Genomic DNA, 13417 nt, shown 5'->3' on the forward strand with positions numbered 1-13417 from the left:
CTTCCTTAGCACCTAGGATTTAAGTTGCCTCTCACCCAGTGGTACACACTTGGCAAGAATGAGAGATGAGTTTAGCTGAACTATAGGCATCCCCGAAAGCTGATAAGCCATTCATTCATTCATTCATTCATTCATTCATCAATTCAACTAAACCAAGACCTTAGTGTGGGTCAGGCTGATGCTGGACACCAAAGATAAAGAGATGAATGAGACACAAACCCAGTTAAGGAGCCTGGTAGGACAGGGAAGTCCGTGGGTGACTCTGACACAGCAAGAGCATCTCACCATACTGGGACCACGGGGAGGGCATGGAGAAGCCGTGGAAAAGCTCCCCACTGGGTGTGTGGTATTTCCCAGTACACGTTCATCAGGTGGTATGTTAGTTTACAAGGGCTGCTGGAATGACTGAATGGCTTAAAATAAGAAATTGATTTTCTCACAGTTCTAGTGCCTAGAAGGCCAACATCAAGGTGTCGGTAGGGCCGTGCTCCCTCTGAGGGCCCTGGGGAAGAACGTGTATCATGTCTGTCTCTGAGGTTCTGGTGGTGGCCAGCAATGCTTGGCTTGCTTTGGCTTGTAGACGCATCCCTCCAGTCTCTGCCTGCGCCTTCACGCGGTCTCCTTTGTGCTTCTCCTCAGTGTCTCTACCCAAACCGTCCTCTCCTCTCTCTTAGAAGAACATGAGTCCTCGGATTCAGGGCTCACCCTAATCCAGTGTGACCTCATCTTAACTTGATGACGTCTGCACACTCACAAGTACTAAGAGTTAGGACTTGTGCTTAGCTTTGCGGGGGAGACAGTTCAACCCACTGCAGGTGGTATAAACATACATGCGGGGTAGGAACCTTCCGGGCAGAGGGAAGTCCCCAAAGCCCCAGAGAGTAAGAACGTGGATGAAGGGTGAGAGGAGTAGGGGAAGGCAGCTGGGGCTGCTCAGGCAGGACTCGGTGTGTCCCCCAGGAAGTCTGACTTTAATCTATTGGTCAAGAGGAGCAATGACTGGGTCAGATATGCGATTCAGAAAGATCACCTGACGCTGGTGGAAAAGGTGGATTGAAAGAGCAGGAGGGAGTTTGAATCCAGGAAGGCCAGTTACACTTTTTATGCCTCTGTGTATGCTGGCCCCTCTCTTGGGATCTTCTTCCTCTCCTAATTTCCTCATGCATTTCTTGCCTTTCTTCAAAATAGTGTCAAAGACACCTCATCCTTGAATTTTTCCTTGCCTCTCTCAACAAGAAGAAGATGTTATAAAAATTAAGGCCTTTGGTACCCGACTGACATGGTTTGAATACCGCCTCTGACCCTTAGTTGCTATTGACTACCCCACCCCTACCCACTCCCTGTGAGATGCCTATGTTAACCCCTGGGGACTTCAGCTCCCCCATCAGCAAGATGGAGAAAATAGACTCTAAATTGCAGGGGGTTTATAAGGATATTAGACAACATACATAAAGTGCTTGACACATAGATTTTTCTACAAATGTTTAGCTCTCTTCCTCCTCCGGGTATTTCGATAGCACTTTACGTCTCCACTGTCTTAGTGCCTATTGCACATAGTATTATGTTTTGTGTGTCTCTTTCAATAAGCAGCAGCTGCCTTAAGGGCAAAGACAGGGCCTCCCATATTTCCACAGCTCTCAACACAGAGCTTGACACACAACACAATTCAGCCCTCTTGCCTGGCCTGGGTAGTATCTGTGTGTCAAGCACACATGCAAGCAAGCACACATGCAAGCAAGCAAGGCATCCATAGGAAGGGACACCTCGGCATGGACAGTGGGGGCGGGGTCCTCAAACTCTTTTCAGTATTTCAAAAGCCAAAAGGAGACCAGATGGCCGCCTGCAGGGGAGCTGCTCAGGTGAACCCAAGTGTCTGTTTGGGCCCCAAATTATCCCTATCTATCAGAACTTCGAATTAGACTTTGATTTCTGTAAGATGACAAAAGCCTTCAATAAGAGTCTTCAGAAATGTGGTTGGTTTGGCAGAGCAACTCTTCCCTGGCCATCATCAAGGATTTGTAGCAAAAGGGGCCACTAGACCCCCGCAGCAGCCCCCTAACCTCCCTGCATCCGTTCCTGCCCTTGCCAATCTGTTACCATTTGGACAGGAGGAGTGATCCTAATATGTAAATCGGCTCCTGTCAGGCCTCAGCGCAAAATTCTTTAATGACTGACATCCCGTAGCCCGTAGACTGAAATCCAACTTTTCCCTGACCCACAGGGCCCCTCCTGACCTGCGCCTGCCTCTCGGCCCAGTGACAGCCTCAGTGGCCTTTCTGTTGCTCAAATGCTCCCAGCTGTTTCTCTTTGGGGGCCTCTCCACATCCTGCCCTTTCTACACAGAAAGCTTCATCTCACCTCTTACTCCACCCTGCTCGTCACATGGCTGGCTCCCTTGAGCTTCTCATCTTGCTTAAATGTCACCTCCTTGGAGAGGTCTTCCCCGGCCACTCTATCTCACGCAGTTACTCCATCTCAGCTGCTATTTCCTTCACTGCATTTGCCACAGCTGATAATCTCTTAATGGGTTTGTGTGTGGGGGTGAGTATTGCCCATCTCCAGGAACAACTGGAAAATGACACCCTGTCTGTCATCTTCACCATTAGCTCCCAGCATCTAGCAAGTAGGAGGTGTTTAAATAAATGAATGTCTTAAGAGGTCTGGAGGTTGTAAAAAGAGAGAACATGAAGACGGAGTGCAAATGAAAGAAAACATGTTTGATAGAACAACCACTGTGGACAAGGCCCTTTCACATTATCACGTGATCTGTCCTTCGGTTGCCGAGGTGCATTGATTCTTTGTGCAAAGGACCTCAGGCTCCCTCCTCTCACCTCCTGCCACCTCTCCTGGCCTCATCAATGCCACACCTTTGACTTTGTCTGATTATCAGGTTAGCTAAGCTGTATACAGTGGACTGGCATTTCTAATTCACGGTCTCGATATCAGCCTTTAACCCTTGTGTAGGATGCACATGGAAACTATTGATTGCAGACGGGGCCTCTCCAGCATATGCCTGGCTCTCGGCCACAGCCTCCTCCTCCTTGAGGTGTGGGCAGCATTATCAGGGAAGCGCTACAATCTGACCTGACAATAATTACATACTGTAATTCCTGTTCACTTTCCAGCCAGGCCTGATCTTGGACAAGTTATTTAAGCTCTCTGACCCTCAGTATTCTCATTTCTAAAGATGGGAACAATGCTACCTACAAAATAAAGGTGTTGTGAGGACTAAATGGGCTCATGTGAAAGTGCCTCATGCACAGTGGTTGTTTTATAAACATGTTTTCTTTCATTTCCATTTAGTCTTCATATTGTCTCTTTTCACAACTTCTTTTTTTTTAAGAGTTGCTTTTTTTTAAGATTATTTTATTGGGGAATTGGGGGGATGGGAACAGTGCAGGGGAATTGGGGGAAGGGGAACAGACAAGTTGCTGTCACTTTGTTCTTCAATCTAGTTGTGGAGGACTTTGCTTCACTGGCCCAAGTTGGCACCATCATTGCGCTCTTCCCGGGTGAGGCACATCAGGCCCCAGCTTCTGGACGGCCACTCACTGCGGCTGCTGGCCGCTCATGCTGGCTGCTGGCTACATGCGGTAGCCCATGGCAACCCACTGCCACAGGGGTTGTAGCCTACACCATCACCAGCGACTCACGGCAGCCCAGCTCCAGGTTGAGCTGTTGTTCAGCATCTTAGCTGTAGAGGGCAGTGTCACTGGCCTCATATGTGGGATCCGAACCGGGGTCCTCTGGCGTCCCAAGCCAGCTCTTAACCATCGCGCCACTCGGCCGGCCCTCTTTTCACAACTTCTTATCAGACTGGTCCTCCTGGGACTTCATTCATTTGTTCATTCATTCATTCATTCATTGACTCGTTCATTCAATATTCACCCTCAGGGACTTCCGTGGGTCTCTAACTGGAAGAGGATAAAACCCAGACTCCTCCAGCTAATTCTGAGGCCCTCATTATTTTCCCTCTCTCAGCCCAGCTCTGTTCCCTATGCCACCCTAACAGCACCTGAACTCCAGTGTGGGGTCACCTTTCTTCCCAGGCATCTTCACCTCTGCCTCCAGGTCTTGTCTTATGTTATTAAATCCAGAAAAATCACACTCCTTTGCATGCCGCCCAAACTTCAAGTCTCATTTCCTTCTTCCTTCGCTGACAAGCCCAGCCCCCACAAACCTGTCTTCTTCGTGCCTGTACAGCAGCACGGCGCAGCACCCACTTGGTCTGCTCCTCGGGCTGCTGCCGACTTCACAGTGCATCGAGTACCGTGCAGAAAGCAGAGAAGGAAGGGAGGTGCTTGGCACGGCAGTGAGCACTCTTGTTTGCTCTGCTTCCTGGGGAGCTCCTTCTCCCCCATGAGGGGCCCCAGTCTGCCAGACTGTTCCCTGCTCACTGCCTTAGAGAGAAACCCATCTGTCTTCACTCTGTTGAAGGCCCTCAGAGGAGAGGCCTGCCAGGGGAGCTAGGACACAACCATTGAGAAAACCCACACAGCTTCTGGTGCTGAGGAATCTCCACCTATGTCTATAACAGGGTCCACTCAGGAAATCCAAGAGTCACTTGACTCCTATTAGAACTAACTGGTGACTGAAAATAAGAAATACACACACACACACACACACACACACACACACACACACACACACACACATATACAATCCAACAGTAAATATGTAACTAAAAATTAAATCCCGTTCACAATGGAGCCAAAACCAAAACATGAATAAGAAATGTAACAAAGAAGGAAGTCATAAAGCTTCACCAAAGTATATAAACTAAGCCCTAAATAAGGTAAGATATCTACAATATCCCTGGCTGGGGAAACTAAGTAACACAAAGATATCAATTTGCCCCAGTTAATCAATAAATGCATGCAATAATAAGTGTAAAGTTCATCTAAAAGGATGAATTTGGGAAATCAGCTAAGACATTCTGGGGAAAACATATGAAAGGGCACTTGCCCTGTAAGAATATCAAAATATGAGAATGGGAAAACCGAAGCAAACTGAGTAGCTTGTTCCTGGCGCCACGAGTAGAATCCACTATAGACAAAGGAGGGGAGCCCTGGAGCTGAGAAGAGAGTCTACGGTCAGACCCATAGCCAAGGTAACATCTCACACCCAGGGCAAGAACCTGGATTATTCAGTTAGCAGTGCCTTCGTCCCACAGGTATTCATGTGCACCATCCGAAGTGTCAGGCCCATCCTAGGCCCTGGGGCTCTGAGGGAACAAGACCTGGTCCCACCCTCATGAGCATTATCTTCCAGGTGGGGAGATGAGTAGTCAACCAATGAATTAACGAAGTATAGACTAGTAAATGCTAAGGAGGAAGTAAACAGAGCGTTTTGATAGTCAAAATATGAAAGAGGCCACTTCAGATGGGTGTTGGGACAATGGAGTGTCCTTTTGGAAAAATAATAAACCTATAAACTTCCCAAAACTGAAACTATACAAGTTCTGGGAAAATATTAAAGTTTTGCTTTTCAGTCCTTTGGGGAAGAGGAGCGTTTGCCCAAGCATAAGGTGACACTCAGTATCCTTAAAGGAAAAGATTAACATCATTGATTACATAAAATGAATAACTTCTATGCCATAATAGACACCATAAAAAAAAGTTAAATGGAAAATACACCAGATGCTAGGAGAAAATATTAACAGCAAATATATCATATAAAAGAGGCATCAAATTTATTATCTATAAAGATAATAGATAAAAAGAACGTAGAAATAGAATTTTAAAAGACAAATTACTCCATTAAGATGGACAAAGGATATGAAGGAATACAAATGGCCAATAAATATATGCAAAGATACACAACCTTACTACATTATCTAAACTTAAAACACACAATGGTGAAATTCCATTTTGGTGTAGCAGGTGGGCAAGATTTTATTGCAGAATATATATACAAGATAATATTGGATGCTGTTGAGGTGAAGTTTAGAGAGAAGAGTCACATTAATACTGTTCAGTGAGAATGTAAATTGACACAATTACTTAAGAATAATTTATCAACACTTGAAAAATGTATACCCTTTCCTCCTAAATAAAGTATTTCTATAAGTCAACTGAAATATTAGCAGAAATGTGCAAAGCTATGTAAAGATGGGAGACTTAGGTAAACTATAATAATAGTGGAATATATAACAATGCCCATCGCTGTGGGAAAAAAATGAATGTATATGTCTATAGTATTGAGAGAAAAAAGAAAGTTATAAAAAACGACGTAACATATAGTTCCATTTTGGGGGGAAAATACGTGTGTGCACATTGAATCAAAGTCTGGAATGATATGCACCAAAACCAATATGAGTTGAAAAGCTCTGGAGAACAGATTGGTTTGTGTGAGAGAGACTTTCAAAATCCAGCACATCTGTATGTTGTTTGCCTTTTTCTGCCTTGAGCACGTCTTATTTTTATAATTTAAAAAGATATTTTTAAAGGGAGATAGTGATGAATGGATTGGAGCCTGAAAAAAGGGAAATCCAAATGAAGTCTGGAGTTGAGTTCACAGTGAGGTCCCAGTGTTGGTTTCTTAGCTGTGACAAATGTACCGGGAAAATGTAAGCTATTAACAACAGGAGACATGGTGAGGAGGCTATGGGAATTCCCTGTATTATCTTTGCAAAGTTATCTTTGCAACTTGTATGTAAGTCTAAAATTATTCCAAAATGCAAATCAATTAGAAGAGAGAGTGTTACACAGGCTCATGACCAAGGTAGTTTTGGCAACCAGAAACCTTTTGTTCTGGAAGAATTCAGGCTCCTGCTGACCTCGGCTTGGGGTCAGCAGGCACCCCACACATGGAGACCCCTGCCTGGCCTCCTCAGGTTGTCAGGGATTATCTAAGCAAGCCTGTACATAGCTCGTATCCCGAGTCCTGCTCTGGGGAAACTGAGGTATAGGCTCATCCTTACCCCTACTGCAGCCAGCTTCTCAGAGACCCCGCAGCAACGCCTGCCCATTAGCCTCCCACTCCTTTTTTTTTAATATTTAATTGTTTTAGAGCAGATTTATGATCACAACAAAACTGAGAGGAAAGCACAGAGATTTCCCAGGTACCCCTTCCCCCACACACGCACAGCCTCCTCCATTATCAACATCCACACCAGAGTGGGACATTTGTTACAGTTTATGAACCTACCTGGACACCTCATTATCACCCAAAGTCCATAGTTTATATTAGGGTTTGCTCTTGGTGTTGTCCATTCTATGGGCTTGGACAAATGTATAACGACATGCGTTCACCATTGTGGTATCCTAAGAGTATTTCCACTTCCCTAAAAGTTCTTTGACTCCACCTGTTCATCCCTCCCACTGACCCAACCCCTGGCAACCACCCATCTTTTACCGTCTCCATAGTTCTACCTTTTCCAGAACGTCATAGAGTTGGAATTATACAGTATGGAGCCTTTTCAGAATGCCTTCTTTTACCTGGTAACATGCATTTAAGGTTCCTCCATATCTTTTCATGACTTGATAGCTCATTTCTTTTTAGTGCTGAATAATATTCCATTTTTTGGATGTACCACAGTTTATTCATCCATTCACTTACTAGAGGATATCTTGGTTGCTTCTACACTTTGGCAATTATGAATAAAACATTATAAACATCCAAGTGCAGGTTTTTGTGTGGACATAATTTTCAATGCATTTGGATAAATACCAAGCAGGGTGATTACTGGCTCATATCGTAAGAACATGTTCCATTTTGTAAGAAACTGCTGAGCTGCCTTCCAAAGTGTCTGTACCATGTCACATTCCCACCAGCAATGAGTGAGAGTCCCTGTTGCCTCACACCCTCGTTAGCATTTGGTGGTGTCAGTGTTTCAGGTTTTGGCCTTTCTGATAGGTGTGTAGTGGTATCTCATTGCTGTTTTAGTTTGCATTTCCCTGGTGACATGTGATGTGGAGCAACTGTTCATGGGCTGATTTGTTATTTGTGTATCTTCTTTGGTCACATGTCTGGTAAGGTCTGTAACCCATGTTTTAATCAGGTTGCTTGTTTTCTTATTGTTAATTTAAGAATTCTTATATATTTTGGATAACAGTTTTTTATCAGATGTGTCTTTTTTTTATTATTATTGGGGAATTGCGGGAGGGAAACAGCGCTGGGGAATCGGGGGAAAGGGAACAGACAAGTTGCTGTCGTTTTGTTCTTCAGTCTAGTTGTGGAGGACATCACTTCACTGGCCCAAGTTGGCACCATCATTGTGCTCTTCCCGGGCGAGGCAGATCAGTCACTGGCCTCTGGATGGCCACTCACGCTGGCTGCTGGCTACACACGGTAGCTTATGGCAGCCCACTGCAGCAGAGGCTGCAGCCTACACCATCGCCGGTGACCCATGGCAGCCCAGCTCCAGGTCGAGCTGTTGTTCAGCATCGTAGCTGTAGAGGGCAGTGTCACTGGCCCTCATATGTGGGATCCGAACCGGGTCCCTCTGGCATCCCAAACCAGTTCCTAACCAACGTGCCACTCAGCCGGCTCCAGATGTGTCTTTTGCAGAGCAGAAATTTTTCATTTTAGTGACTTCCAGCTTATCGGTTGTTTTTTTCATAGATCATGTCTTTGGTGTATCTAATAAGTCATACCATACCCAAGTTCATCTAGGTGTTCCCTTGTGTTATTTTTTAGGAGTTTTCATTTTATGTTTACATTTAGGTATGTGATTCATTTGAGTTAATTTGTTGTGAAGGGTTTAATGTCTGTGTCTAGATTAATTTTTTTGCCTGTGGGTGTCCAGTTGTTCCAACACCATTTGTTGAAGGAACGATCTTTGCTTCATTGTGTTGCCTTTTGTTCCTTTGTCAAAGATCACGTGACCATATGGGTGTCTATTTCTGGGCTCTCCATTCTCTTCCACTGATGTATTTGGCTATCCTTTCACCAAACCACACTGTCTTGATTACAGTAGCTTGATAGTAAGTTCTGACATCAGGTAGTGTCCGCCCTCCAGCATTTTTCTTCTTCAGCATTGTATGGGCTGTTTCCAGTCTTTTGCCTCACCATAAACCTCAGAATCAGTTTGGCGATATCCACAAAATCACTTGCTGGGATTTTGACTATTTGTTTTTTTACCTATACCCTTTATCTAACCTGGACCCTACCCTCTCCCACTGGGGACCCAGCATCCGCCTTCCAATCTAGAAGGATACGGCTCTGATCACAGGGGTGAGGTCTGGGGCTGTGTAGAGCTGAAGGGACGGTGGGATTTGACGGTGGCAACATGAAGCTCGTAATAACAAAAAAGATGCACAAGACCCACACCCTTCACCCTTGTCTCCGTTGCCGGTGACCCCGGTGGGAGGAGCAGGCTGGGTGGGAGTTATGAGGATGCTGCCAGACACTGCCTTCTCTTCCTCCCTGCAAGTCCTCCTTAGGTTTATGACCCTCCCTGCCCTGCAGCAACTGGAAAGAAGGGGCGGAGCCCTGTCTGACTACCTGCCTCCTCTCTCCATTCAGGCTCCACTTCCTGGTGTTCGACACGGAAGAGGTCCATGACGTGCTGCGCATCTGGGACGGGCCTGTGGAGAGTGGGGTTCTGCTCAAGGAGCTCAGCGGCCCGGCCCTGCCCAGGGACCTGCACAGCACCTTCAACTCGGTCGTCCTGCAGTTCAGCACCGACTTCTTCACCAGCAAGCAGGGCTTTGCCATTCAGTTCTCAGGTGTGTGCTTGCCTTCTGCCCGCCCCCTCCCCATGTGTCCTGCTGCACGACACCAGCCTCCCTTCCCCCTCCCCCCAGTCCCTCCGTTCCTCCATCTCCACTCGTGTAAAGGTATTTATTGAACATCTGCTACGTGCCTGGTACATGATAAGTGCTTGTTCCAATGTTCATGCTTCATTTACTCGGTGGAGCAGAAGGTTGCCGGGAGACAGGCAGGTTACTAGGCACTTACATACAAATAGATAAGTGTCTGGAGGGTGAAACATAAACTGCGATGCTCACCTTGGAGCATCCAGGAAGATGTTCAAAGAAAGATGATGCCCAAGCTTAGACCCGAAGATGAGTAGAAGTTACAGGAGAAAAGACAGTTTTTCAAGGAGTGAGTGGTCAGCTGTGTCATGGAGTTGGCCTGGCCGCTGCATTGGACTTTGGAGCATTTTGTGCACCTCTATTAGGTGAAAAAGAGAGAAAACGGGAATTGTGGGTGCAAAGAGCACAGGGGCAAGAGCAGAGGCAGGGTAATAGGTTCAGAAGTGGAGGGTTGCCCACTGTGGCTGAAACACAGGGAGCGTGGAGGGATGCAGGGGACATACAAGTCAGCAGTGGTGTGGGATGTAGTTAGGGAAGAGCTGATCTGACAGGGCACATGCTCTGGTTCTTAGCTTAGTAAAGGTCTGGAAGCCAAATGTGAGTAATCTAAATTCAATTAATTATGTACTGCCGTAGCCAATTATGGAGGAGCATGACAAAAAGCTACCAAAAATGGGCAATGCTCAAACATCAAGTCCCAATATTAGATAATTTATATGATTGGTCCTGCCTCTCCCTGTGATGCATAATCTCATCTCCTCTGAAGTGCCTCTTCCATCACTCATCTCTCTGCACAAGTGACTCTGCCTCGGCCTGGGCTTATGTTTATTATACAGCAGCTGTCTTCATTACCATCTCTTTACTCCACGGTCTATTTGTGTGAGGGGGGGGTTTCCATGGTGATTCTGGAGCATGTCTCTGTGGCACCTGTGCTGTACCTTTGCCTCCACACTCTCATCCGGTTGGTGTATCAGCTAAGGGTGATGGAGTGTATCCCTGGCACCAATGAGGCTGTAATGGGGTTACAGACCCTACCTCTAGCTCTTTTATAATCCATCTAATCCATAGAGATGAGCATTTAGCAGTGTGGGGGGTAGATGGGAGTCTCCAGGATCAAGTTCATTTATGCTCATTAATTTGCCCACTTAACACTCATGCAGGCTTCCAGCCTAGCGAGGAAGAGCTCCTTGCAGCGTTCATTGGGAGTCTTCTTACTCGAAACCCTGGCACCCATTCACCCATGAAGAGAGTTCCTTGGGGACCACTGAGTAACACTGAACTTGTCTCAGATTAGGGTCCTGGCATGGGACCACAAAGGGGTCATTTTTGATAAGCATTTCCTAGCCTCTGTTCCCTGGAATTCCATAGACTGTTCATTGGTATTGCAGGAAAAAGAAGTTTGCCTGGTCAGGCAATATGGGGAAGATGCTTAGGCTGGGGCAGACCTAAAGAGGTGACCTGTCATTCGGGACCTCTCAGAACGTTAGGTCTGCCCATACGGATACAGTCAGAAGGTGCCGGTAGGCCACAGTTCCCACGCGTATTTGGCTATGGATGATGTATTTCTGGACCATCCCAAGAGACGAGCGTTTCATGGAACAACCTTTGGAAGTTGCTGGGTTAAGCAATTGAAGGATCTCCCAGCAATAAGGAGGGTAGAATGCTAAAGACACGGCTCAGTGCACTCTCTGGGGAAAGGAGTATTATGAATAATTAAACTAGACATGTATTTTCTCTGACTCTGTTCAAGCTGATGCGTATGGCTTTAAAAAAAAAAAGCCCATAATTGTTCTGACAGATTCCCCCATGGATTTGCATTATCTGACCTCCACTGTGTGTCCTTCCTCAGTGTCGCCACGCAGGACAGAGTCCCTGGCCGCTCTCAGGAGCCACACCTTCGCCCAGCAGCTTTGGCGGCTTTCTTATACATGTCCCAGCTCCTAGAAATACTCCTCCTCCTGCAAGGTTCCTCTCGGATGCCGCGTCTTCCTAATAGCCCCGTTCAGAATAAATTGCCGTGGCCTGTGGCACCCCTGGCACTTTACTTCTGTTTCTTCAGCACATTGTCCGTTGCAGACACTCTGCTTCCTATGGGAGCTGGCCACCTGCTCGCGTCCCCCAGGTAGCTCGTAGAGGGTTAGGGGCTACATCATGCCGGTCGGACAGTGCATACAGCCGGTGCTCACTCGCTGCTTAGTGAACAACTGGGCATGTGAAGACATGAACAAATCAATGGAGGGTTTTCTCCAACACAAGGCTTTCCTTGGGCAAGCCACGCTGAGCCCTGCTTAGATCCATCGAAGGGAGAACAGGCAGAGCTACGTAGCCTGGACTCCGGGAAGGCCGTGACAACCTGGCCCAGTGCTCTAGGTGTAACCGAGGTTCAGGAAAGGTCACCTTCCCTGTTGCTGTCATTGGTTAACAAATACCAGGACTACCCTGGGGAAGAGAGAATAGCTCACCCCATGTTAACTTTATAGTGTGTATTTGACAGGGGATTGTGCAGAAATGCCAGGGACGATTAGTGCAGGCTGGGCTTTAGTAAGTAAACATGACTGTGTAACATCTAACATCCTGTCTGTACCACGTGGATCCAGCCTTTCCCCGAGGGCTTGGCCAAGCAGCTCAAATACAGGAGCATTAAAGAGAGAAAGTGAGAACAAAACAAGGTGAGGGGGAGCATGGCAGGAGAGGGAAGCTTAATAGCTGCCATCTATTGAGCAGGCACCACGCTTAGCTCGCGACTCCATTCTCTCCCATAGTTTTCACAAAAAGCTTAAGGGTTGGGCACCACTATTAATCCTTGTTGCCAATGTGAGCTCTGAAGCCCAGAGAAGTTTCTCCTACAAGGTCGTCTAGTTAATAAGTAGCAGAGCCTGGATCAATATCCCTGTGTCTGATTCCCAAATCCAGGCTCTTAATCATTTCACTCTACAGCCTCCCATATAAATAATCTTTCTGAATATGGTCCAAACCGGGAGCTATTTTTCTTCTAAGGAATCATTTGCATGTGTACAGTACACTAGAAAGCTGGAGATGAAAACTAAGTCTGTTTTTAATTGGGAAGGAAGAAGATTGATTCTTATTTGACTTGGTAAATAAATTCAGTGTCAGATGGTGATGATTTGTTCATTTATGTATTCATTCAACAAATATTTACTGAGCACTGCTGTGTGCTGTGTGCTGTGTGCTGTTCTAGGCCCTGGGGCTACAATTGGAAACAAAACAGCCAAGGTCTCTGTTCCCGTAGAGATGCCCAGGTGATATACAATAAGAAAGCAAACCAATAAATTAGCAAGATTGTTACAGGTTGTGCGAGGAAAAGAACAAAACAGGGTAATGTGATAACATGTATGGAAGGGAGTTAAGGGATAAGCCCAGGAGAAGGTGAGCAAAGAGGCCTGCATGAGGAGGCGATATCAGAGATGAGAACGGAGTACGATGGAGCTGGCATAAGAAGCTATGTATCAAGATCATTTCAGGCAGAAGGACCAGCAAGTGCAAAGGTCCTGGGGGAGGTGGGGAGGGGACCGAGCTGGCTGTGTTGGAAGATTTTACAAATGCAACTGGAGCATAGTGATAGCAGATCATTAATAGTGTTAATGATTAAAATTGGATATAAGCAAAGGATAGGGTTTAAAATATGGTCTCAAAAG

General features: G+C 46.3%; 1 protein-coding gene across 1 annotated transcript in view; it reads left to right on the top strand.

Annotated features, from left to right (window-relative positions):
* CSMD2 (CUB and Sushi multiple domains 2) overlaps nucleotides 1-13417 on the top strand; it is a 634343-nt gene that overhangs the window by 472122 nt on the left and 148804 nt on the right. Inside the window, exon 25 of the mRNA XM_019657596.1 lies at nucleotides 9469-9671. Coding sequence (XP_019513141.1) covers nucleotides 9469-9671 — 203 coding nt within the window. The remainder of the gene's footprint in view (nucleotides 1-9468; nucleotides 9672-13417) is intronic.

Source organism: Hipposideros armiger, unplaced genomic scaffold (assembly GCF_001890085.2).
Source record: "Hipposideros armiger isolate ML-2016 unplaced genomic scaffold, ASM189008v1 scaffold_10, whole genome shotgun sequence".
In the NCBI taxonomy this organism is placed as follows: Eukaryota; Metazoa; Chordata; class Mammalia; order Chiroptera; family Hipposideridae; genus Hipposideros; species Hipposideros armiger.